At 33.5% G+C, this 26,264-nt stretch overlaps 1 protein-coding gene across 10 annotated transcripts in view; it reads left to right on the top strand.

Moving 5' to 3' along the window:
• CNTLN (centlein) overlaps positions 1-26,264 on the top strand; it is a 329,556-nt gene that overhangs the window by 262,114 nt on the left and 41,178 nt on the right. For all 10 annotated transcript variants that reach the window (XM_054256412.2, XM_054256395.2, XM_054256414.2 and 7 more), the window contains 3 exons: positions 17,706-17,897; positions 23,053-23,150; positions 24,623-24,749. In XM_054256412.2, coding sequence (XP_054112387.2) covers positions 17,706-17,897; positions 23,053-23,150; positions 24,623-24,749 — 417 coding nt within the window. The remainder of the gene's footprint in view (positions 1-17,705; positions 17,898-23,052; positions 23,151-24,622; positions 24,750-26,264) is intronic.

Below are 26,264 nucleotides of genomic sequence, written 5' to 3' on the forward strand. Positions count from 1 at the left end.
TAAACTCAAAATAGACAATTCATATATTGATAATGTCAGTACTTTTAAGTAATGCTGACAGAAAGGCATTAAAGATATACGTTATTTGAACAGAGCAATAAAAAGTCTTTCTCTAAGTATTTATCAAAAATGTTCACATATTTAGGCACAAAACAACATACCACAAATTTCAAAGGATTTGTTTCATATTAATTATATTGTCTAACACAAGTGAAGTACTTCAAAAGTTACTTAAAAATATCTGATGCAAATTTATAGAGGCATTTCTAAAAAACTAATGGGTCAAAGAAGAAAACAAAATGAAAATGAAAAATATTTCAGATTGAATGACAAATAATACACATAGAAACTTTTAGAATGCAGCTAAGGTGATAGTCAGATGGAAATTTATATCCTTTTTTTGGGGGGGAGGAAGGCAGGAAGGGAGGCAAGGAGGAAGGCAGGAAGGGAGGGAAGGAGGAAGGGAGGGAGGAAGGAAGGGATGAAGGAAGGAAGGAAGGGAGGAAGGGGGAAGGGAGGGAAGAAGGGAGGGAGGGAGGGAGGGAGGGAGGGAGGGAGGGAAGGGAAGGGAAGGAAGGAAATCAAGCAATGAGAGAGACATTGCCAACCTGGATCTAGAGGTTTACAAGTCGATTTCTTTTTTTTTTTTTCTTTTTTTTGAGAGAAGGAAAGAAAAAATATGAGTAAAGGAGAGGAAGAAAGAGGAAGAGAAATAGGAAGGGTGAACAGAAATATTGCTTTATTCTGAAAAATAATGGGTATTAATAATGGCCAATCAATGTTTCATTTAAACCTATGAGTAGGTGTGATGTGGTATTGACAAGAATAGATATTTTGTGTATTTGAAGGGGAGAGCTCTATAAATATTTATTAAGTTTACTTGTTCCAGATCTGAGTTCGAGTCCTTGATATCCTTGTTAATTTTCTGTCTCATTGAATCTAAGTCTCTATGTATCTGGGTGTTAGGATCGTTATCTCTTGTTGTTGCATTGATCCTTTTACCACTATATCTTTGTTGCTTTAAAATCTATTTTATCAGATATGAGAATTGCAACTCCTGCTTTTTATTAATTAATTAATTTATTTATTTATTTTTGCTCTCCATTTGGTTGGTAAATCTTTCTCCATCCCTTTGTTTTGGGTCTTTGTGTATCCTTGCATGTGAAACAGGTCTGGATGTAACATGCCATTGGGTTTTGGCTGTGTCTTTTGATTGGGGGATTTAGTCGATTTAAATTTAGGGTTACTGCCATTTGATGTTAACTGGCTGTTTTATCCATTCCTTGATGTAAATTCTTCTTTACGTTGGTGCTCTTTACCTTTTGGTATATTTTTAGAAAGGCTAATACTGGTTGTTTCTTTCTGTGTGTAATGCTTCTTTCAGAAGCTCTTGTAAAATACTTGTAGTAAGACCAGAAGATGTCTAAACTCACAGAGCTAAATATTTTATTTAAGAATGAGAAACTGAATAAGCCCAGTGCTGTACATTAAATATATGTGTTCCCCCATAATTCATAACCCCCAATGTGATCATTTCAAAAGTGGAGATGTTGAGAGTTACATTTGTTCATGAGGGTGGGGCCCCCGTGATGGGATTAATGCCCATATACAAAGAAGAAACAGGAGATCTCTCTCTGCTCTCTGCTATGTGAGGATAGAAGAGAAGATGGCCATCTGCCAACTTGGAAGAATGACCTCACCAGACACCAGATCTACCAACACCTTGATCTTGGACTTCCCAGGATCCAGATTATGATAAATAAATCTTTGTTGTTTTAGCCACCCAGTCTATGATAACTTATAATGGCAGCCCAAACTAAGACACTCAAAGAAAATAGAAAGAGATATTAAAATAAGGGCAAAGTTGATATTATAGAAAGTAAAAATGCAGCAGACATGATCAACAAATCCACAAGCTGGATCACTAAGACTAATAAGTTGACAAACATTAGTGTTAATAAGCATATAGAGAAATTGTAACCGTCATACAATGCTGGTGGGAATGTAAAATGGCACAGGTAGTTTTGGAAAATGGTTTGACAGATCCTTGCAAAATGAAACATAGAACTACCAAATAACCTACCATTTCCACTTTCAGATATACGTTCAAGAGAACTGAAAACATAGGTTCACATAAAACTTTCTGCATTCATTTATAGAAGCATTATTCATAGTAGCCCAAAAGGGGAAACAACATGTGGGTTCATCAACTGATGAATGGAGAAAAATTGTGGTATATCCATATAATGGATTATCATTCATTAATAGGAATAAAATGCTGACACATGTTACAATATGGATGAATCTTGAACGCATCTTGCCAAGTGGAAGAAGCTAATCATAAAAGACCATATACAATATGATTCCATTTATATGAAATATCCAGAAAAGGCGAAATCCATAGACAGAAAGTGGACTCAGTGATTGCTTAGAGCCAGGGTTGGGAAAGAGTTTCTGTAAAGGGGCAGGAGTTTCTTTAGAAGTACTCTACAGTTAGTCTGTGGTGATAATTGCACAACTCTGTAAATATACTAAGTGTCCTTAAGAAAGAAGTATACACCTTAAAAAGATGAAACATGCCAACCAAGAATATTGTGTCTGACAAAACTTTCTTCAAAAATGAAAGTGAAATAGAATTTCCCAGACAAGCAAAAGCAGCGGACTTCATCATTACTAGACCTTTCTTAGAAAAAATACTAAACTGAGTTCTTCAAGTTGAAACAAAAAGATACTGAACAGCAATACTTAAAAGCATGTGAAAGTATAAAGGTCACTAGTAAAGGTAAATAGTGGTGTGTAATCACTTTTTATTCTGGCATAGAAATTACAATAAAAGTATAAAAATTATAACTAAAATATGATAACGAATACCTAATATAAAAAGATGTAATTTCTTTCACCAAATTACACGTGAGGGGAGAAGTGAAAGCATGGATTCTGTATGTGATTGAAGTTACACTGTTAACAGCTTAAAAGATTGTGGTAAACAATATATTTTATGTAAGCTTCATGGTGATCACAAAAAAAATACTTACAGAAGATACACAAAAAGAAAATGAGAAAGGAATCAAAGCATGTCACTGTAAAAAAAAAATCAATGAAATGCAATGGAAGATAGTAACAGGAAAAGAGAGACATAAGAGCTATAAGACAGAAAACAACAAAGTGGCAATAGGAAATTTCTTCACCATCAATAATTAAATATAAATGGATTACATTCCCCAGTCAAGAGATGGAGAGTTGCCAAGTGGCAAAAAAAAAACCAGAAAACCAAAAAACCAAAAAAACAAAAAACCAGACTCCAACTATATCCTGTCTCCAGGAGACTCACTTTAGTTTTAACAACACAGGCTTATAGTGAAGGAATGGAAAACGATATCCCATACAAAGTAAGTAAAGGAGAGAAGGGGTGGCTATACCAATATCAGATATTAAATTAAAAACTGTTAGACAAAGACATTCACCTGAAAGAAGGGCCTATTCACCAAGAAGATAAAACAGTTATAAATATTTGTGCACCAAACTTCAGAACTCCTGTATATACAGGAAACAAACTTTGACAGAACTGAAGGGAGAAATAGACAGCAACACAATAATACGAGATTTAAGTAGTTCACTTTCAGTAATGGATAGAACAAGATTAACATGGAAATGGAGGACTTGAACAAAACTGTCGACCAATTGAACCTAACAGATCTGTAGAGAATACTCTACAGCAGCATATATTTGCTTCTCAATGCACATGAAGTATTTTCCAGGATAGACTACATGTTAGGCCAAAAACATATCTTAGATAAATTTAAGAAGGTTGAAGTAGTACAAAGTATCTATTCTGATCATAATGGTATGAAACTAAAGATCAACAGCCAAAGGACAACTGTAAAATCCACAAATGTGTAGAAATTAAACAAAACACTCTTTATTTTTGAGACAGAGTCTTTCTCCATCACACAGGCTGGAGTGCAGTGGCATGATCTCAGCTCACTGCAACCTCCACCTCCTGGGTTCAAGTGATTCTCCTGCCTCAGCCTCCTGAGTAGCTGGGATTACAGGTGTGAGCCACCACACACACCTAAACAAAACAGTTTTAAACAACCAATGGGTTAAAGAATATGTCACAAATAAAATTAGAAAATACTTGGAGACAAATGAAAATGAAAACATAACACACCTGGATTTATGGGCTGTAAGCATAAGCAGTGCTAAAAGTGAAGTTTATGTACTGTGCTGTACACTTGAAAATTTGTTAAGAAAGTAGCTCTCCTTCGTTTTTTTACCACAGTAAAAAATGTAAAAAAATTTTTTGATAAATACTTGTTCATGATAAAAATTATCTTAGCAAACTAGTATTAGCAGAGAACTTTCTTATTCTGTTAAAAGGTTTCTACCAAAAACCTGAAACATTTCTGTTTAAAGATGTTTACCAGAAACCTGAAATAGCCATCATACTTAATGATACAAGTTAGATGCATTTTTTTTGAAATCGGGAAGAAGACTTCTATACCTGCTATCATTGTTTATCTTTGATGTTGTACTTGAGTACCTAACCAGCACATTAATATGAGACAGAAGTGAAAGTTAAATGTTTTAGAAATGAAGAAACGAAACCATCATTAGTTCTCATACACTATGCTTGTCTCCACAGAATCTCAAGACAAATTACTATAATTAGCAAGCGATTTCAGTAAGATTGCTGGATATAAAATCAATGTATGCTAAGATAATAGGACTCATATTCACTAGCAATCAAAGAATATGCAATTTAAAAGAAAACTATTATTTAAGTAATAGCAGGTATTCTGTGGTATCTAGGAAGGGAAGTCATGTTACAATTACAGGGATTTGTTAAAATGTGAAAAAGGAGTGTCTTTATCTCTTTGGGGAGTCTGTATCTATATTCTAAAAGTATAAAGATAAGGGAAAAATAAACACCAAAGTTATTCAAGATAGTGATTATTTATGGTGGGTCAGGAGAGATGTTCATAGCCTTTAACTGTATTGGTAATATATTGTCTTAGTTGACTAGTTAGTATATGGGCATTCATTGTATTTTTCTTTATATACCTACGGTATTTTGAAATATTTCATTAAAAATGAAGAAGGAAATCTACTGTTGTCATTAGCCCAGAGAAAGAGTGCTGAAAGTGGAACAAATCTTTGCAACAAGATCATAAGTTTATGGGTAGTGATCTGCTATGTAGGCAAAGAGGAGTCAGAGAAGAACCAAAAGAAGTGTACAGAGAATGTGGAGGAAAAATCGAGCACTTTAATAAAGAAACAAGGGAGAGAAAGTTTTTAACAACAAAAAGAAGATTTGATTAACAGTGTCAGATCCCGTAGAGGAACTCATAATAGAAAACTGAAAAGAGACTGTTGGACTTTACTAAAAAGACTGTATTAATAAGACTCTCTTGATAACAAGTGATAGAAACAAACTTCAAACTAATATTTTTAAAACCCCACAAAATCAAAGGATGAACTGTAGCTCATAGACTTGGTAAAGGTACAGAAAATTGGAAACAGACGCCTTAATGTTTTTAATGCTTGTATCTCACATCTCTTCATTCCGGAACAGACCAGCTTTCTCCATGCAGCCCTGGCCATGTGGTAAGCCTACATTCTTACAGTTCTGTCTCAGAGAAGAAAAGAACTACTCATTCTCATCTACTCTTCCTCTAACTTACAAGGTAGTTAAATTTCAGGAGCCACAGGAATACAAATACTTTGTATGTAATTTTGAGTTGGGATTTAGGTTTATTTCATTATATGTTTATTTTCACCTACATGAATAATTGACAGGAATTTCAGAGTCATGCCAAGAAACAGAGTAGTTTCTATTGGGCAGGACTGATTTACACGTTGCAGTACTTAAGTATTCTTTGCTGTTACCCACGTCAGTGCCAATCATTGTGGCACTCAAAAAGTGTCCCAACAAATTTCCAAAATACACATCTGGATAGTATGTATTCTTTGAGAATCACTGATTTAGGAGAAAAGCAGATCAACCAGCTTGATTAATAAAAATGAAATAACTCCCAGACTTACCCTGTTACTAAATATCTACATGAATCATTGTCCTTGATGTAGCATAATTGCCTGAGAGACAGGTATTTATTGGACTTTATTTATTGAGTGATCTACTTTGTTAGGTCAAGCCTATTTACTTGAAAGAATATGATAAACAGAAAACAATTCTGAATAGAATATGGAACAATGGTGGTAGAAATTCTTATGTGGAATTTTGTGTGTTAGAAAACATAGCTTTTCAGTGAAATCTATGAGATATCTTGAATAACATAGTATAGGTCGAAGCGTTGCAAATATCTTTTTTCTATATAAAACAAATTTCTACTCTATGCCATGAAAGACATTTTTTGGTAATTTTCACATATGCTAGTCCTTAGCTTTTAAAAAATCCCATTTTAAATGTTATTAGTAACTTTTTATTTTATCAAATCCATCTATTTTAAAAATGTTCATTTTTTACTCTCTTGAATCTTAAGAAATTTATACAGGGAAACGAGAAAAATATTAGTTTCTCTTGAGAATTCTTGTAGGGTATGTTTATAAATGATCAACATCATATGAATACTTAGTACTGATGCTGTTAAATTTGTAATGAGTTGTAGGGTTTTGAAATTCCCTGACTGACTTTCATCCAAGTACTTTATTTGCAAGGCTTAGATACAGTATAACCAATGAAAGACATACAGTTAACTACTGACCCTATCATGAAAATATTTCAGTGTCTAAGAATTATGATGTTATTCATATTTAGGATATATTTAATAAACATATATCTTTCACTGGCTTGAATATATGAATTTGGAGCCACAAATGACGATCTCTAGCCTTTGGTTCTATGGCCCCCAAAGTAGGTCGTTTTAATTTAGATTAATGTGATAATGTCTTCTTCCTAAGAACTGATTCAAGCGTAATTTAAATAATGTTTATATTCATGCTTTTCAGAGGCTTATTGAGAAATTCTTTATCTTATAAAATATAAATTTCAGAAATATATCATGGTATGTTATAAATTTTTAGAAGTCAAAAATTATTCTAAGGAATATTGATGCCTCTCTTTTGAAGCCTACATAGGAATTAGGTATTATGAGCAATTTAGTACTATACATGGATATTCATTTCCTCTATCTAGTCCACAAAAGCCTTTTTGAGCAATAAAATACCTTAAAATAAGAAGTAATACTATTGTAATAGCACACCATGAGGACAGAAAAACAGTCAAATAAAAGTATTGAAATCTGATTTTTAGAAAAACCAAGTTTAATCAGAGACGAATGAAGCAATCTTCATGAGACTTCCGCAGGTATCTGCTAGTCTGTTTCTGATAATCGTTATAACTGCAGTTGAAAATGTATGGCTTTTTTTGTATGTATGTCTTTAAAGTTTCTGAATGGGGTTTTTCAGATAGACTGCAGTCAAAGAATCTCTCATCTGCATTTACTCTGAGAGAAATTGCATGGCGGGCAACTCACTGCCGCCAGGGTCCCAGAGCTTCTCCTGCTGGGGTGTCAGCTACAGGAACCTTATTTCAGCTCAAAACTAGATGCTCTCACATATCCTGTGTTGCCTGTCTGCACTCCCATAGGAATGCAGTATTTAAGTTTCAACAAAGCCATTTTGCCAAGCCTAAAGACAATCCTGGCACCATAAAACCAGCAGACACATTCAGCCTGCTCACGAATACACTTTGGGGCCCTCCCCGTAGCTGAGGTTTCAGAGATTTCCTGTGTTGAGGAAAAAGTGTTTGGAAAAGTTCTTCAAAACTGCCCTGGCCTGGCTTTAAACTTGTTGAGGTATACAGATGCAGGCTGCTGGCCCAGTGTTCTTCTCCACCTAGATGATCGCCTGCACTCTGCTCCAGTGCTGTGCATGCTGAATCTATGGACATTTGTCCGTTCCCCAGGGTAAACCTATCAGCTGGACTCATGGCTTATCACCATGGGTGCCGACATCCCACCTCAGAGATGTGCTGAAAAAACTGAATCTGATATGAATGGTTTATTCAACTGAAGTTCAAAATCTTCTTTGATGAAGCTTACATCCCTTGCAGTGTAGCCTGTCAGTTCCTGGTTAACTTTCAGCAAAGTACCTTTTCTTGGTAAGATGGAAGAATTCTGAAAATCAATGACCATGGCATGTGAAGGAGATGATTTAAGTGAATGTCGACTTCCCTTTCAAACAGCAAATGATGCTGTCCTTGAGTGGCAGCCCAGGTCTCGCCACACACCTTTCCAACTGATGGTATGGCTAGTTTTCCATATGGAAAAACTACTAGGCTGATACTCTTCTGTTCATCTCCCAAAGTGAGTTGCAAGTGAACTGTTCAGTAACTTATATAAGTGTACAGATAAATTTCTTTTTAAGTTTCCGGGCCCTGGTTTGAAGAAGGACAGGCCATAGGAAGTTTCTTTTGTTCCATAGAAAAACTGAAAAGCCACTTTTTCTGCATGACCTAGAAGATTAGGGAGTTTGAAGCCACGTACCATACTCCCTTCATTGTTTCCAACCATGGTATTTTAACTGCCCATTAATCTTAATTCAGTTACTTCAAAGGTAGCATCTAACTCATTTGGAAATGCACTGTCACCTTGACATGTATCAATCAAAAAATCCACTTGTCTAAAAATTCCTCAATGAATAACTTTCTCATGAGCTTCATGAGATTTCCACATTACCTCAGTGAGGTTTTTAGCCATAAAAGGATCTCCAGTTTTCCAAATGATTATATTATCTTTATTTAGTCCATCTAAGCTCTTCAAAATGAGCATGTTGAACAGCCAAATCTTTTTTTAAGAATTTCTTGTTAGCTTCACTTTCAACTTTAGCAAATTCAGTTTCATCTTCTGATGCTCCAAAACCAGATCCACTTGATGGAAGAGGCTCCAAACTCTGTGTGTACAATGTCCCCATGCTTCCTTCTCTCTTTTTTTTTTTTTGAGATGGAGTTTCACTCTTGTTACCCAGGCTGGAGTGCAATGGTGCAATCTCGGCTCACGGCAACCTCCGCCTCCTGGGTTCAGGCAATTATCCTGCCTCAGCCTCCTGAGTAGCTGGGATTACAGGCACGCGCCACCATGCCCAGCTAATTTTTTGTATGTTTAGTAGAGATGGGGTTTCACCATGTTGACCAGGATGGTCTTGATCTGCTTCCTTCTCTTGATGCCACCTCAGAGAGCTTCCCAGGCCTGACCAACCCTCGGTTAGTGAGGGCAGAAGGCTGCCATTCTTTACTTAGATACAGATATGCTGTTAACATCATCATGAAACATCAAGTATTATTTTTCTTGACCTGACATGTTCATTTTTAGTCTTGGTTCTTTGAGTGAACATTCACAGAAAGCATCTCTTAAATTAAGGTGGATTCTTTTCTTGTTGCTGCTACTCAACTCCAGTAACAAAATAAAATTAACAAATGGGGTGGAGGAAGAATGTAATTAAAGTGATGAATAGTATATAGGACATATGAGGTATAGGTATTTCTATGTTGAATTAACTGAGTCTAAGCAGGAGAAGGAGAGTAAAAAAGAGGAGTTCAGAAAGACATTGTACAGTGTCTTCTTTAGGACATCAAATAGCACTACCATCTTCTTTGTTTCCTATTGAGGAAAGGAGTCAGAATGGATATGATGGCAACCTCATAGTCATTAGTAAGCATGTCATGTGTAAGTGAAGTGTTTAGGAGGGTTGCAGCTGAACTCATAATATTACCATATAAACATTGAAAAATCATGTTGGTAATGATGTCGATAATTATTCTGGGTATACTTTTGGTTTCTGTTATCTGTCCTAGTATTTAGTAGCTGGTATTTAGTTTTCAAGAGCGCTTTCCTTCTGACATCAACAGAAGATTTGAAATAACAACAAACCAACGGTCAAACTCTTTTCTGTGAATAGACAAATATTTATTTTTCCCATGAATACTTGAAAATCAGTTATGTTAGTGAACTCTCTAAATTTCACATATGACGTGTTTTTACTATATATTATTTTCCCCATACTTATGGGAGCAGAAGGTTAAGTGATATGGTTCAACAAATCTAATTAAAATACATTTGTTTAGTTATTCAGATTATTTTGAAAGAAACTACATTGCTGATATCACATAGGTTAAAATGTGCTATAAAGGCATATAATATTAAAACCATTTGTATAAATTAAAGGTACTTGTTAAATGTTTTGAGTATTTTTGGGCTGCTTTCAGAATTAAAAATATTAGTAAACTGTTTTGAATAATTTGACACTTGAATTAATAGTGTTGATTTTTGAGAAATAATATCTAAACATATTAACAAAATAATTATTTAATTTGACATTAGCTAGAACTTATGTTATAAAGTATAAGGGCACTGAATTAATTTAACTCCTTGTAAATGTTATTGAGAGTAGCGTATCTCTTACCCATATGCAGATATCCATAGTTCTCTGATAGAAACTAATTTGAACACATCAAGACAGATTGGCATTTTCAGTCTCATAAAAAACTGCTTTGTTAATTGCAAACCATATTTAGTATGACCTTACAGCAAAGTAGTACCTTAAATGCCATGCTTTGTCTTTAATATGCATACTGGAGCCGGGTTCATCTGTACCAGACAACTACACTTCATGAAGAGTTTTTTTCTTGATAGGCAATTAGCAGTAATTAGGAAGATTCACCTCAATAAGATGTCAACATGAGATTGTTTAAAAAAGTTGAATGTCAGTGACTTAAAAAAGAAAGTTCTTCTGACATCTATGTATGGCATGTGAAACATGAAATGTTAATTTAACTTTTCTGCTTATTATTCATGCACAATATTATTTTGTCATTCAGACTCTGCACTGACAGAGTGTAAGGGTGTTAAAATAGTATTGCTGGAATAAAAAGAGGATTAATCTACCTTTGGCCAATTAGCCAAAAGGTACTTAATGGTCTCTAAAGGCTACTGAAGTCTAACTACTAGCAAAAGCATTGGTGAAAAGTCCTCTATATTACCTTCATTTGCTTGACATTTCATGAAACAGTCTAGGCCTTTAGTAACTGCAGTTGTCAGAAAATAGTTTATAAATGAGTGATGCAGTAACTCAGTGGTTTTTTCATAAGAAATTTTGTTACATAAATAATTACATCTCTGTCTAAGATCATTTCTGGTTATTGGTTTTTAATTTTTAATTCTTTCTCTTGGTGATCTCAAGTATAACAAAATAAAATTAATGTTTTAAATTTAAAAGTCTTGTTACTAGGAAGTTATTAATCTGAACTATTTATCTTTTTAAGTAAGTCTTATGTGGAAAACATTTGTTAGTGACGTGGAAAATGATGGCATTGTCTTGATAACTCATACATTTCAATTGACTGTGAATTTAATCCTATACCTGGACAACAGAATTTTATTTCTTTCAGTTTTATCCCCTATAAAAGTATAATACTCTCAATAAAAGAACATTGATTCTATTAACAAGAGGGAGAATATCATTAAGATTATGGTGACTTTCTAGGGAGTTCTTGCCTACTGAATTTACATATACCCTGTTCAATTAGAATTTTCTCTCCAGTTTCATTTATTTACATTCTGGTAACAAAATTTATGTTCACCTCAATAATTTTTTAAATTATTTTTTTAAAAAATAAGATTTTAAAATTGCTGTCTCTACTTAATTATAAATCAGAATAATCAGATTGTGAGAATGTAAATGAACTTATTTCTGTATTCAACATTAAATAGTCTTAAGTCAGTCCTAAGCAGAATTTAACATGAGAGATTTTGGAGAGGTTATTGGAAACAGATCATTCTCATTTAATGATTGCTTTTCTCTACTTGGATTGTCAAGTCCTTTGGCTTTCAAAAGGAGAAAGAAAAAGTGGAGAGCACATTATTGTTATAGATGGAAACTAAGCCTTACTTTTTACTCTGGTTACTGATTGACCTTTTTCAATATTCAGCATCTCAAAGTTGCTCCAGCATGGACTGCAAAGTGTTCTTTAACCACCAGCTATTTCCTCCATGGGCCTCCCAGAAACCCTGATCCAGTGTCTCTGGCATTCAGCTTCACGTTTGGCTGGATTTTTAAAGAATTTCTGTGTCTTTATGTTTCAGACTCCACTATCCCAACTAAGAATACTTCCAAATTTTTTAGAGGGTTTGTTACTTTAAGTTTTTTATTTGGTGGTAAAAAATGTATGGGAAAGACTGAACTGTGTCTTTGAATGCTATAGGATGGATATTGTCCAGAAAAGAAAAATGTAGGTTGGAATCACTTTCATTTTAGAATTGAAAAGCTATACCCCATCCCGTTCATTTCCCTTGGAGCACTGCTTCTAAACTAGTTGGATACCCAAAAGCATTTTCTTTACATGTGCTACAACTAGCAACATGTTCGTCGAATAGGCAGATATTGAATATTTTATTCTTTAGAGACATCAAGATCAGAGAGTATCTAAAAATATATTGTTTGGGGAGTAATTAGGGAAATGGTTTTCTCAGTTTTTTTTCTAAGCCCTTTATTTCTCATTATTGGGCCTGAAGAATATTTTCCAAAGGCCTTGTTTTATTTTTTTCTGATATGCATTCCTGAACAGTAAAATGTTTACCAAGTCTCCCTGATGGAGAAGAGATGCTTGATGTCCTCACACTGCCCCCAGTTTACTGACCAGTGATTTGGCAGCTACCTTCTCTTAAGTAAAAGTTGGAAAGCAGAGTGGTCATAGGTCTAAGCTAGAATATTCAATGCTGTACTTAGCTTCTATGACACATTTTACAGAACAAATCAGGGTAATACGGGGAGGGAAACAGGCTCTAGCCAGCATTTACCAGACAGGAATTGAAGGTAGCAGCAGTTTCCTCAGCTTCCTGTTTTGTTTCTTCAGAGCACTTACTATAGTTTATTGTTACGTATTTCTGGATTATAGACGGGTAGCTATCTAAAGGCAAGGATTATTTATAACCTTTTTATTATCATTGAAAACAGAGACCTAGTATAGTTCCAACTACATAGTATGTATAAAAATAATAAATGATAGGTATTGAATCAGGTTCTGAATCTAGGTATTCTATATCTAAATCTTCCAGCAAATGTCAAGTTGGGGCCAAAAATAAAAGCAGTTTGCGAATGAAATCCCATTTAAGAAAACAAGGGAAAATAGGCCAGGGGAGACTGATTTACCCGATCGTGGGATTCTAGTTACTGTTGAGGACAGCAAATAAAAGCTTCTGGCCAGAGGCTTTGCTTGTCAGTTTAACTACAAAATGCAGATCTGGTACAGGCAATTTATATTACTAGCAAGGAAAATGAAACATACAAATAAACTGAAAAAGAACAAAAACATTAAAAAGAAAATGGGGGTTAGGCACAGTGGCGCATGACTATAATTCCAGCTTTTTGGGAGACCAAGGTGGGAGGATTGCTTGAAGTTAGGAGTTCAAGACCAGGCTGGACAACACAGCAAGATCCCATATCTACAAAAAATTTAAAAATTAGCTGGGCATAACGGTAAGTGCCTGTAGTCCCTGCTACTTGGGAGGCTGAGTCAGGAGGATCCCTTAAACCGAAGAGTTTGAGACTATAGTGGGCTATGATTGAGCCTCCACACTCCAGCCTGGGCAATAGAGCCAGACCTCATCTGAAAAGAAAATGGGACAATTTATAAAGCAATTGAATAAATAAAATGAATACAAAATTATGTATAAAGAAAACAACATTAATCCAGACAGAGTGGCAGTAACAGAACAAGAAGTAGGGTCTAGAAAGGGGCTGATTAAAAAAAAAATTAGAACCCATATTAATTTTCAGTGGTAATTGATAAATTATCACAAATTTAACAGCTGAGAAACAACATATGCATTCATTACCTCATAGTGTCGTTGGGTCAGGAGTCTGATATAGCCTAGTGGGGTGCTCTGCTCAGAATGTCATAATACAATCAGTGTGTTAGCTAGGCTGCCTTTTTTTTTTTTTTTTTCCTGGAGCTTAGGCTTTTCTTCAGGCTCACATGTTTGTTGGAAAAATTCAGTTCCTTGTGGGTATAGGACTGAGGTTCGTGGCTTGCTTGCTGCAAGCCAAGGATCATTCTCAATTCCTTGAGGCCTCCCTTAGCTCTTGCCTTGTAGCTCCTCTCATAACATGACAACTTACTTATTTAAAGGCAGCAGGGGAATCTCCTTGAGCTCAGAGAACTCCTCTGGGCTTCTTTGAAAGGGCTCATCTGATTAGGTCAGGACCAGCCAAGAAAAGCTTGCTTTTCATTAGCTCTCAGAAACTTGATTAAGGACCCTGACCCTAATGACATCTACAGAATTCTCTTTGTATATAACATAATGTAATCATGGGAATGATAGCTTATTATATTTCTGGGTCCCATCCAAGGGGAGAGTATTGTACCAGTGCTTGGGGTCATCTGAGAATTGTGTCTACCACAAGATGTTATACTGAAGAGTAAGTTTTTCAGTACATTTTTATTTCTTCTTAGAGTCACTTAGAGAGTTCTTCTCTTTTCCAAGATCTATGCTTCCTCAATGTTAAATTTAAATAAATTATTAATAGATAGTGTCTAGTTTAAAAATTTTATAGTGTTAAGTTCTATTTTATAACCTTTAGTTTGACATAATTGACTACACATAAATCAATACAAATCTCAGTACTTATTCTTATTGAAGTCAACTTTTAAATTGAAATCGATGTTTAGGAGACTGTGGACGGATTGCACTGCTGGGGATATAGAGTCAGAGGAGCATATCTGCCTTCAATACCTGTGTAGTGTAGGAGGGATCCTAGATTGATCCCAGTCAAACAAGTAAGTATGACTTAAGACAAACTAAAGTTTCTGTCATGAGAGAAATTACCAGGTTATTTTGCATAAACATGTTAAAGTTTTATTAATCTAGCTCCTCAGGCTTTAACATACTTCTCAGATGCTATATAGTAGCCTTTACCACAAGATAACAATGCTGACAATAATGCTGCACATTGAACATCTACTACATGGGATCACAGACATTTTAAGATTCTGTCCTCAAGCTCACCTTTGATAGGTAGACAAGCACCATCTCTTTTTAAATGAGGAAACAAAGCCATGCGTTTGTGCAAGCTCACTCAGCTTCTAAGCAGTAGACCCAGAGAATTCAAATCCGGAAATTATGACTCTTCCATGTGTGTTTTGTCATCACTTGTTCTTAACATAATGTGACTTCAGTGCTTATAAATCTTTGCTTAGAGATGGAAAGGTAATAATGGAGAAATGGGAATTATGCTGCTAATAAACAAGAAGAATCACAATTTTAGGAGTAGTCTTAATTTATTGGTAGATTTTATAGCACAGTCTCTTTCAAACAAGGTTACCCACAAAACCTGTCTCACAGCCTAGAGCAAATGTAGGCAAAAGAAAGTTATTTGCATGTATTTTTCTCATCTATAGCTTTCTCAAGTAAGAAGTAGACTTTTTAAACTGAGAGACATTAGTAATAGAGCTCCAGTTATTTGTCCAAAATGCTAAGGAGAACCAAAGGGTTCCAAACTGATGGAATGTATGATTTGCATATTTCCTCTATTTCAAGAGATGCTACGTAGCATTTCTAGGCATATATAACTAACACTGGAAATAGATTTTCAAGATTGTAGATTTTAAATATTGTTTAATCAAAACATTTATATTTTAATAAAGTACAAGTCATTTAGTTTACTGCCTCCATAATTCCAGTATTTCTTCATTTAATACATTTTATATGGTTAAATTGAAGTTGAAAGTTACATATGCATGTCTTTTAGAAGAATATATTTATTGACTTTGTCTTTCCTAAGTGGAGACACATTTATAGTGTCAGGATCTGCCAGGTGGAAGAATAGACAGAAATCTAGTGGCATACAAGTATAAGAAATGAGAGAATTCACCTAAGCTATTCCAGTAAGAAGAAAAAAACAAAGATGGCTTCATGAAGGAGGAAATACTAAGCTGCCCTTTAAAGATGGGACCCATTTCAGCAGAAAGAAACACCATGTGTAGAGTCATCAGTGTAAAAATGGTAGGCAGATTTGGGGAATGGCAGGCAAGTTTGGCTTCATGTGATGCCTGACTGAAACACAAATTGAAGCTTAATCTTAGCCTTATTATCCACAAACATTTAGGCTTTATTCTATTGGAATGAAGAACACATGAAGGGCTTTGATGAAAAGAATAATAGGTCAGTGTTGTTTTAGGAAGTTGTATAAAGGGTGGTATGAAGATAGGGCAAGATTGACGGGAGAGAGAGAGGTTAATGTAATAGTCTTAATGAAATAATGAGGGTTTTCATTAAGAGAGTGACTGAAAGGAATGAAAATGAGAAACACTATGTAATTTGTAGAACTTGAATGTTGATTGGACATAGAGAATAAATAAATAGAGAGGAAGATGGATTCAAGCTTGAATATTAAATGAGAAGATTTCTGGGTTTAAGGAAATTAAGGTTTACTTTTAGATATTAATTATTAGGTATTTTTCAGACAATGAACAAATTTCATAAACAATTTCCTGAAAATCTATAGAACCATACTTTTAGATTATAAGCTAAAATATAGCCAAATAGTTTTTTTTAACCACAGCATACTTTTTATGTTGCCAAAACATAGTTTAATCTCAAGTATATTAAGTTCTAGATTGAATCCATTATCTGAAATATTTATATTTAATAATATGCACATACATATATAAATACATATATAAGTATGGTGTAGTTTCTAGAAGTTGTATTTTAAATATAGTGTTAATAAGTAACACATTTCATGTTTATCTTACTGTACACTTTAGCTACACTTTTTCTATTTCTAATTGGAATCCTTAACAAAGAAAGATTTTTTTCCCCCTCTGAGAGATTTCAGTATCATTTTGTCTAATTATACCTTATGTTAAGCGACCACATTATAAGCTGCTTTGGAATAATAACATAGTAATGCAGGTATCCTCTTAAGCAGCTCTGAGTTGTTATGCCATTATAGTTTGGTGACATTCTGCTGACTATAGATTGGTGAATGAGAAGGGCTAACATTAAGCTGATTTCTTTTACACTCCTTCATAAAAACATTACTATTATGTCATTTAGCAAAATGTTTATGTTAATAAAATTCAAAATGTAAGGAGGTCAGTGCAATTCTACCTCAACATTAGAAATAGGACTTTTCAACAATCAATCAAGTGCATAAAACTGAGCGAGTTTGTTTGCACACTATTTATTTGAACTAAATCTCTAACAAGCCTCGTCTGCTAATTGGACTTAACATTTATGTTGCTAAATGAGAAGCATTTTGGCTGCTATATAGGGTGGTAAGACCTACCCAGTGGAATAAACAGCTAACATCTGTTATCCTGTCCTGCTCCAGCTTGGCTTTTCCCAGTTAAGTACTACATCAGCCCTGAAGTCAAGGTTATCAAATATGTGAATCTCTGGCTCACCCATGTATGTGTGAAGGTAAAGAAATAGTGCATCATCACTTAGGACCAGCCAACCAAAAGATACTGAGTACAGCTTGTTCATTTTGTTTTAACTTTGCAAGCCATACTACTATAAGCAAAATCTAGTAGAGGTTAAGATTTTTATAAAGTTTATATAATAACTATAATTAATTTCAGTTCTTTTTAGTATTTTCCTAGCTGTAGAATTTTATGCTGATAACTGTTAAATTAAGCATAGTTACTTTTATATTTATATTTATTTTCTTTTTTTGAAAACCAGAAGCTGAATTTGGATTTGGCTGGGCTTCGGAAAGAAAAAGAAGATTTACTAAAGAAATTGGAGTCCTCATCTGAAATCACAAGTTTGGCAGAAGAAATTTCCCAAGTAGCAGTTCCACGGATACAAGTTACATCACTTGGTCCTTCAAGGAGCATGGATTTCGAAATGAAGCAATTGCAGTGTAAACTAAAGGTGATTATAAAGTTTACTAAACATGAAAACATATGTTATGCTACCGAATCCTGCAAGACATATTTATATTAACACTAATTTATTCTAATAAAGGTAAATTATGATATAGATAATCCAAAAATTATTACTATTACCTTCTTTATTAATTTTTAGCCTGGTAGATTCTTATCAGGTAATGAATAGTTCCATTCTCTGAAAAAATGACAAGACACCATGAAATCCTAATTTAGGAACTGGTGTAAACTGGCCAATATCTGCTACTCTAATACTCCTTTCTGTCCCTACGCCTCCCTCCAGCTGAACAGAATCCTTTCAGAGATATAATGTGTCAACATAAACAGAATTGCTTTTCTCTACATACTTCCTACTATTTTAATTTGGTTGTTGGTTGGAAACAGAGAAGGAGGAGATAAGTGGGAGGGAGAAGCAGAGAGCAAAAATGAGTAGGTTTCATATATTTCAGCAAGTTAAACTTGAGAGTGAAAATAAAAAGCAGTGTTTCTTTTGTTTTACGTCCAGGTGAAACTCTAACATCTTAGAAGTAAGTCTGTCCTTAGTTTAAATAGAATTACATTGTAAGAAATAGGATTTGTAAGTGAGTTTTAATTGGAAAGCTCATTTTCATGCTTCTTAATCCCATTTATTCTTCGCATAGTTAATTATTTTCTTCAGTGGGGATTGCTAGCTAGAAGATAAAAAGGGCAGCGTATATGGAACCACAGCTATAACGCTAGTCACTAGAAAGAAAATCCTGATGGTAAATGCACAGAGTACATTAGAAATGGAATAATCATACCTGTTAGGGAGGCATTGGAATACTATGTTGAATTGTCAAATAGACTCATCATTGTTTTCAATCCCAAATAGGATATGTGCACTCTTAAATATTGTGCATTTTTAGTGCAGAATAACTTATAGGATAAATAGGATAAAATTTAAAATAGTTTATTATTGCTTGAAAATAATTTGCTTTATTAATAGTAACCAAATATACAAACCAGCACTGGGATTCTTCTTGAATACCATCTTCTTTAGATAATTTTTATGTGTAAAACTTGCCTTGATCACATTTTATAAGCTTAAATAACTTACATAATATTAGAAATGTGAGGGAAAAGTGTTGCACAATTTGGGGGCATGAATCTTAAAATGTGTCTCTGAAAACGTGGGGTAAAATGTATAAACTGAACATTTCAGCAGTTAGGTTTCATATAGAGAAGATAAAATCATTGAGATACTCCTTGATCTTATCTGTCACATAGACTTTAATTCATACTTCTGTGATTCTTCATGTATTTAAGTCCTCATGATTCTGATATAACTTTGTTTTTCACCAGGATAAAATAGAATGCTAGATCCAGTATTGTCTAATCTGATGTAAATCATAATTTATGATTTTTACATAAACAGTTTTTAGTTGATTTATACTTATTTTATTTACCACAGATGGTCTAATAATTTTTGGTAATAATAGATCCATGTGAGTGTCTGTAAGTTCTTTGCATTATGATTTTTCATGGTGTAAGCTTTTACCCACATGCAAATCTCTCTCTTGCTTTGGAGGAATGTGTGAGTCAGAAAGGGAACAAAAGCAATTAGTTTGAAGTGATTGTCCATAACCTAAACTAGAGTATTGGAACACTGACTAAACTGCACAGGGACAAATAGGATAAATTTTTACTTTTGTCTTGTTTCATGTTTTTATATAGAAATTTCCTAGAAGACCGAGTACCTTTAAGTACATAATACTCTCTGCCACTAAAAATTTTTGTTCTGATACTAGTTTGTAGAGATTCCATAACAAAATACTACAGACTGGTTGTCTTAAATAGCAAACATATATATTATTCTCACAGTTCTGAAGGCTGGCAGTCTAAGATCAAGGTGGTGACAGGCTTCATTTCCTGTGAGGCCTCTCCTTGGTTTGTAGATGGCTGTCTTCTCCCTGTGTTTTCATATGGTCTTCCTTCTACATGTCTCTGTGCCCTAATCTCCTCTTCCGATAAAGACACCAGTCATATTAAATTAGATTCCACCCTAATAACCTCATTTTACCTGAATTATCTGTTTAAAGGCCTTATCTCCAAATACAGTCACATTCTAGAGTACTGGTGGTTTGATGAGAGCTTCAACATACTAATTTGTTTCGGGAAAATAGAATGTAGCCCATAACAGATATCCAACTGCTAATACAGTGATTTTCTAATAACTAACTTATTTTGTACTTAATGTTTTTAGACTTAATTGAAAAAATTGGTTAGATTAGAATATACTAAAGGTTTATATACACCTTTTCTATACTATCCAGTTAATATTAGACTTTTCTAGGTAATTTTATGTATGCTTTTCTGATGTCCCTGGTTCGTTTACAGCTGAGAAAACTGAGACAGAAAGAGTAAGTTACTTGTCCAAGATCACACAGGTACTGTATCTAGAGCTGAGATTAGAACTCAAACCATCTGGCTACATAGTCCGTGCTCCTAATTATTATACTATGCAAATTAAAAATATATTTAATAAACTTAGTATAGTATGGCTCTAGCAGGGATGACTTTTTACCATTGTGACATTTTTGATATGTGTGTTTTACACCAGATTTTAAGTCATGTTACAGATAAATATTGGACAGTAGGGAATGGAAAAGGGACAAAGGATCTGGGTTTTGATCACTTCTTGGCCATTAACTTATTGTGGACCTGGTCAAGGAAATTACTTCACTTCCCTAGAGGTCTAAAGCAGGGATACCTTTCTACCCTTCTGGTAAGAATTTTTGAGGATCAAATGAAATAACTTAGATTTAGAGATCTTGGCCAAAGTGTATCTTAACCTGGCATTGTTTTATTTACTATAAATAAATTGCTTTTCTCTCAGTTCTCCAAGTCAGAGTTAAAACAGCATTTTCAGCCACATAAAATACAGCCTTAAGTCTAAAAACAGAAAAGAATTAACTAGTTATCTTAATATCCACTTAATTCGTTCCATTGAAGATATTGTCAGGCTTTATTTACTGCCTCTATCTTTTATTTTAAATACAATTCTAAGTTTATTTATTTTAGTTCTCATCAGAAAACACCTCCAGTGCAGCACACTAGAAGTATGCATATTATGGGGCAGGATGATTATGTTTAGGCAGGAATAATGACACAGAAGCAAATAATTACAACCAACAGATTGACAGAAAAAAAGGAAATATGAAATGTTAAGGTAAATACAAAATTAGAAAAGCATAGTCTGGGACCATGTAGAGGAGGAATAAGTAGACATTTATATCACAGTGGTCCCTAAAGCTATCACCATATTATAGTATAGTGGTAATATAATACTTATTATTAATATATGTATAATCTATCATTATAAATTATACATATTATAAATTATACATATCATTATAAATTATACATATTGTTAAATATGTGACCATATTTATTCTAAATAATAATACATAATATTATATTAACATATCACTATTAGCATAATCATGGATGTTCATATTTCTAACTGAATGAACAATCATTAGAGAAAGAATTGAAAAGTAATGATTAAAGCAAAAGTTTCAGTTATTTGATATATTGACTAGTGTGGAACGTATTATTCAGGCAGTGCTGGAAATAAGACACTGTATCACTGTAAACATGCAAAATATGGTAGAAATTTTGATTGCATTATACACACATTTGATCAAAACATAACATTCAAAAGAGTTACTATGTTGAGGTAGCTTTGGGCTTTTGAGAAAAATTATGTTTCATGTAAAAACTAAAATTATTTCAAATGTTCATCAATTTATATTTTATACCCATGAGATATTTAAAGTCGGTCTGATGAATTACTATGTTTACCCTGGGTAATTGTTTAGTCTTTTCAAATTAAAATTATTTTTAGCATGAGTCAAACATCCAAACCTAGGAATAGTTCTAATAGAAATAATTTATTGTAGTTTAGATATATTAGCTAAATAACTATTCCAAATATTTTTAAAGCTATTATATTTTATTGTATTTATATTCATTTAATACTTTTAAAACTTAACAAATGGATTAATATGAGTATGTCAATACTATCTTGAGTGTAGAAAAACTAAAATACTGAAAAGACTAAATGATGTTTTAGATTACACATTTAGTTGGAACTAGAGTCAAAATTGCAAGGTGTTCTAACACTCTAGTTACTATCTCTGGCTTCTAGACTGTACTGACAACAAATACCACAAGACTGTTTTGCTTTGAAAACTTAATAATTATTTATAAATAATTTAATAAGTAGCATTATTAATAACTTCAAGTAAAGAAGGATTGAGTATTCATGAGGTTTTGTCAGTTATCATTATTCTCTAACAAACTATCCCAAAACATCATGGCCTAAAACGATAGTGTATTATTTCTTATGATTTGGTGTATTGCCTGGGAAGTTCTTTGGCTGGTCTCTTCTGGGCTACATCATATGCCTGCATTTTTTTAAACCAAAGATTTCCCTTGCTAGAAGATACAAAATAGTTTCACTCATAGATCTGACAATGGGTCTACTGCCTGTCAGTTGGAGTATCTTGGTACTCTTCCACATGATACATCAACTGTCTTCCTAGCAAGGTGATCCTGGAGCAGCATTCCAAGAAGGCAAGGAGAGAAGTCACAAAGCTTTAAGACCTGGGAACTGAAATTTACACAGTGTCATTTCTGCTGCATTCTTTTGGGCAAAGCAAGTCACAAGCTAGACTGTATCCAGAATGTTGGAAAATAGATTCTACTGCTTGATGAATGGCAAAGCATTTGTGACCATATTTAATCTAAGATGTTAGTAAATCCAGTATTCATTTTAAGTGATCTTCTTAAATCATTAAAATTCTTACTTATTCACACATTTACATTTTACTAGGACAATTCATATTTCTGTAAATGTATTTTGGATTACTTACTCTTTGTAATTGTTAAATGATTGTGTTCCTCTATGGTTTGGCATGTTATATAAAAGTTTTAGTATTGCTGTATTATTTCTATTACAGCATATAAAATAAAGCATTTAAAATATTAAAACATTCATTTTAATTTTTTGCCATAATTATTGTAAATATTACTCTTCTTTAGAATGGCATTTATTTTTATGCTGCTTTAGACCAAGATTGAATGGTATATTTACATTTATTTCATTTTTAATCTAGAATGCAACTAATGAGCTCACTAAACAGTCATCAAATGTGAAGTCTTTGAAATTTGAACTCCTGGCAAAAGAAGAACACATAAAGGAAATGCATGAGAAGTATGGTCTTTGTAGTTCTAGCCATTGTATTTGGTGCCACCTAGTGACAGCCAACTCTATTAAACGTGCCCCAAGAAACTGCTATGTTATTATTTTCCTTCCCTAGATCATGTTTAAACCTATGTAAGATGAAAGTTTAAGGAATGCTACATATAGCATGATTAATGGCAAGCTATTTACTGTTTTTTAATTAGGATAAGGATGAAGTTAAATTTCTCTTATTAAACATTTAATTTCGAATAAATATAATGACTTCAAGACTATGAATGGAAAGCTTTACAATGTGGCAGTTATTTGAGCCCCCCCAAATATATAGATTAATATTTATATTGGATTTAATGCCTAAGTTTATAAAGGTAAGGTGGGAAAAGGAAAGTTTTATTTGTGTTGAAAATAACTGGAGATTATGAAAATTTGTACTTTTTGTGTTTATTAATAAAAAGATTTTAAATGCTCTATCGCCCTGGATCAAAATTATTATTTTCTGTATCTTTCAAAGCTATACTATTGCTTAGAAATAGTAAGTTGTTTACGTAGAATTTTGGTTGTCACTAATACATTTAAGATATAGGTATCTCACAAACACACCTGTGGACCTCATTATAAGTGAAGAGCTTTTAAAAGTAATATGAATAGATAAAAGTATTCAACAAAAAGATTGGTTAATTTTTTAACTGAGAATATTTTAAAGTTTATTTATTGATTAAGTCTTGCTTATTTTAACAGGGCTATAGATTAACCCTCTTTGAATCCTGGCTTCCTCACCTACTAGGCCTATGTCTCAATTTAATAATATTAATTCATAAGGTTCTTATGAGGAATAAGTGAGTTAACACATGTATAAGTGCTTATAACAGTGACTGGAATGGAGTAAGCATTCAACACATGTTAGCTATGGTCTTTCTCATTTTAACAGTAGTAGCAGTAGCAGCTGCAGTAGCAGTAGTAGTAACTCTCACTGCATTTACCATTTTATACTTAATATTTCATCAACTTATGCTAAGCAGATGTGTGGATTTAATCTCAAATTATATTAAATTAGAAGATATTATGCCTAATTTAGTTTCATTATGAGTTTACATTTGTTAATTGAAGTATAAGATTTTTTCTTATCATTATGCTTTTGATTATCTTTATATATCACTTTGATTTTTTCACAGCAATGTAAAAATGTAATAGTTCTAAGTTTTCATAAGTGTTACAAATTTTTCTCATTTCTTATGTTTTTTGTTTTAATGCATATATAATTCTATAATTACCAAGTCACAATAAATTATAGATTTTACAAATGCTCAAAATATTGAAAAAATAGCATATTATCCAGTGCAATTCATTTTACTAATTTACAATGTCATTAATATCACATAGCATTTAAAAACTAACAGTAGGCATGATATTGGATAAAATGTAAGCTATCACCACCGTTAAGGTATTTTCTATCACTCTTGATATTATCTTTTTTATTTTTCAAGGATGTCTCGAATGGAGAGGGATATAACTATGAAAAGACATTTGATAGAGGACTTGAAATTTCGGCAGAAAGTGAATTTGGAAAGTAGTGAGAGTCTTAGTGAAATGTTAGAAAATCTTGATAAAAAGGTATCCATTTTTATGTTCACTGACACTAAAAATATCCCTTCCCATTGTATTTACTCTCTTGCCATAACTATTTAATCCTAATAAATATATAGAAGATATTCATAGGATATATATTTACTGTTACAAAATTACACTGTTTTCTCTGAAAGTACATTATTTATTTTAAAATTCAAGTCTCTAAAATCTCATACTTTATATGACCACATATTCTGTTTCTATTTATAAATATCCCATGAAAAGATTAAAAATCCTCAAATTTCTAGGATACATAATTAAATTTTTCAGTGTTTCATTTTATTCATAACTATAATTTATGTTAGAAACAAGCTTATATTTCTTTTTTTTTTATTATTTTTTAGGAAGGGAGGAAGGCAGGAAGGGAGGAAAGGAGGAAGGGAGGGAGGGAGGGAGAGAAGGGAAGGAAGGAAATCAAGCAATTAGAGAGACATTGCCGACCTGGATCTAGAGGTCTACAAGTTGATTTCTTTTTTTTCTTTTTTTGAGAGAAGGAAAGAAAAGAAAAGGAGTGAAGGGGAGGAAGAAAGAGAAAGAAAAAGAGGGAGAGAGAACGGAAATGTTGCTTTACTCTAAAAAAAATGGGTATTAATAATGGCCAATCAATGTTTCATTTAAACCTATAAGTAGGTGTGATGTGGTATTGACAAGAATGTATATTTTGTGTATTTAAAGTGGAGAGCTCTATAAATATTTATTAAGTTTACTTGTTCCGTATCTGAGTTCGAGTCCTTGATATCCTTATTAATTTTCTGTCTCATTGAGTCTAAGTCTCTATGTATCTGGGTGTTAGGATCGTTATCTCTTGTTGTTGCATTGATCCTTTTACCACTATATCTTTGTTGCTTTAAAATCTATTTTATCAGACGAGAATTGCAATTCCTGCTTTTTATTTATTTATTTGTTTATTTTTGATAAGCTTATATTTCTTAGACTGAGTCTTGCTTTGTCACCTGGCACCAGGCTGGAGTGCAGTGGTGAAATCTCGGCTCACTGCAATCTCTGCCTCCTGGGTTTAAGCAATTCTCCTGCCTCAGCCTCCCAGGTAGCTGGGACTACAGGCGCGTCGCACCACGCCCACCTAATTTTTGTGTTTTTTAGTAGAGACGGGGTTTCACCATGGTGGCCAGGATGCCCTCGATCTCTTTACCTTATGATCCGCCCGCCTCGGCCTCCCAAAGTGCTGGGATTACAGGCGTGAGCCACTGCACCCAGCCACAAGCTTATTATTTCTTAGTGAAAACTGATTACCAATAACTATCAGAAGTTCTTTAAAAATGTACCTTCTTTTTGTATACGCTTAATGCATTTTACATGGGAAGGGCGTTTACATGCAAAGGGAGTTGTATTTAAAGTAGTTATATAATGTATGACCCCAAAGTAGAAGGTTTTGTTGTTTAAAAAAAAAAAAGGTGCTATTTTCACGACTCATAAAGTAGCCTGTGCTTTGGCATTCACTGAGTGTTATCCACACCTGAGAGAACATCTCCTTTACTTCTC

The sequence above is a fragment of the Callithrix jacchus genome, chromosome 1 (genome assembly GCF_049354715.1).
Source record: "Callithrix jacchus isolate 240 chromosome 1, calJac240_pri, whole genome shotgun sequence".
Taxonomy (NCBI): Eukaryota; Metazoa; Chordata; class Mammalia; order Primates; family Cebidae; genus Callithrix; species Callithrix jacchus.